Source organism: Chaetura pelagica, unplaced genomic scaffold, assembly GCF_000747805.2.
Source record: "Chaetura pelagica isolate M959 unplaced genomic scaffold, ChaPel_1.0 scaffold128, whole genome shotgun sequence".
In the NCBI taxonomy this organism is placed as follows: Eukaryota; Metazoa; Chordata; class Aves; order Apodiformes; family Apodidae; genus Chaetura; species Chaetura pelagica.
Genome location: NW_009954302.1, coordinates 864,130 through 865,463, shown reverse-complemented (window position 1 = coordinate 865,463; position 1,334 = coordinate 864,130). Strand labels below are relative to the sequence as shown.

General features: G+C 43.3%; 1 protein-coding gene across 1 annotated transcript in view; it reads left to right on the top strand.

The window, feature by feature from the left end:
* PRDM1 (PR domain containing 1, with ZNF domain) overlaps positions 1–683 on the top strand; it is a 22,311-nt gene extending 21,628 nt beyond the window's left edge. Inside the window, exon 7 of the mRNA XM_010003865.1 lies at positions 11–683. Coding sequence (XP_010002167.1) covers positions 11–563 — 553 coding nt within the window. The 3' untranslated portion in view covers positions 564–683. The remainder of the gene's footprint in view (positions 1–10) is intronic.
* The last annotated feature ends 651 nt before the right edge of the window (positions 684–1,334 follow it).

Below are 1,334 nucleotides of genomic sequence, written 5' to 3'. Positions count from 1 at the left end.
GGTCAAGCAGCCCCACCAACCTCAAACCCCCCCTGCGGCTCCACTCTGGAGAGAAGCCTTACCAGTGCAAGCTCTGCCCCGCCAAATTCACCCAGTTTGTGCACCTGAAGCTGCACAAGCGTCTCCACACCCGGGAACGTCCCCATAAATGCATCCACTGCCACAAGAGCTACATTCACCTCTGCAGCCTCCAGGTCCACCTGAAGGGGAACTGCCCCGTCGCCCCTGCCTCCGGCCTCTCCATGGAGGACCTGAATCGAATCAACGAGGAGATCGAGAAGTTCGACATCAGCGACAACGCCGACAAGCTGGAAGAAGTGGAGGACAATATCGACTTGACGTCCATCGTGGAGAAGGATATACTGACCATGCTCAGGAGGGAGATGGAAGGAGCTAATCTGAAAGTGTCCCTGCAGAGGAACCTGGGAAACGGACTTATCTCCTCAGGATGCAACCTTTATGAGTCGTCAGACATGTCCATGATGAAGTTGCCTCACGGTCACCCACTACCTCTGTTACCTGTAAAGGTCAAGCAAGAAACAGTTGAACCAATGGACCCTTAAAGACTTTTTGGCAAAGTGATTTTTTTTTTTTTTTTTTAAATTTTATTTATGACTTGGCAAGTCAGGGTGCCTGTAGCAGTTGCTTGTACATAGTTTCAATGCTGCAAAGCAATCTTGGCTTACAGTAGTTTCCCTACGCTCTCCAGTTGAAAGAAGGAACTCCAAAGTTACTGTTTTCTCAGGGCATAAAGAGAGGCAAAGGACTGTGCATTGCCTCGCCAGTTACTAAAAGACAATCATCTATCCATAATTATTTTTTCAATGATAGTACTTCATAATTTATTATGCAATTAATCATTCTAAAAGCAATAATTAGGAAAATGTTTACAATGACTGGAAAATTCATTGTAATTTTTACTTTAAATGTTTTTATTTTGTTTTTTTTTGTTGTTGTTGTTGTTGTTTTACGGCCATTCCTTGTAGATATGTGGTTGGTTGGTTGTTTTGGTTTTTTTTCTGCACATCTGTTTTAAGAACCTAAGATGGGGGTTTCAGTAAATGTGTTTAATGTACCAATGTCTTTTAAACAAATGTGGCTTTTCATATTGCCAAAGTTGGACATTCGACATAGAGAATCCTAGACCTGTTGGTTTGAAAAAAGAAAACAAAAAAAAGGCTGTGTACCTTTATGTGCAAATCACCCCACTGGGAATTGAAAAGGAAAAAAAAACACCCCACAAAACCAACAACAAAAACTACCCAGGAGTGGCAGAAAAAAGGAAAAAAACCCGCCCCCCCTGCCTCTCTGAGGGTAGGGGAGAGATTGTCCCT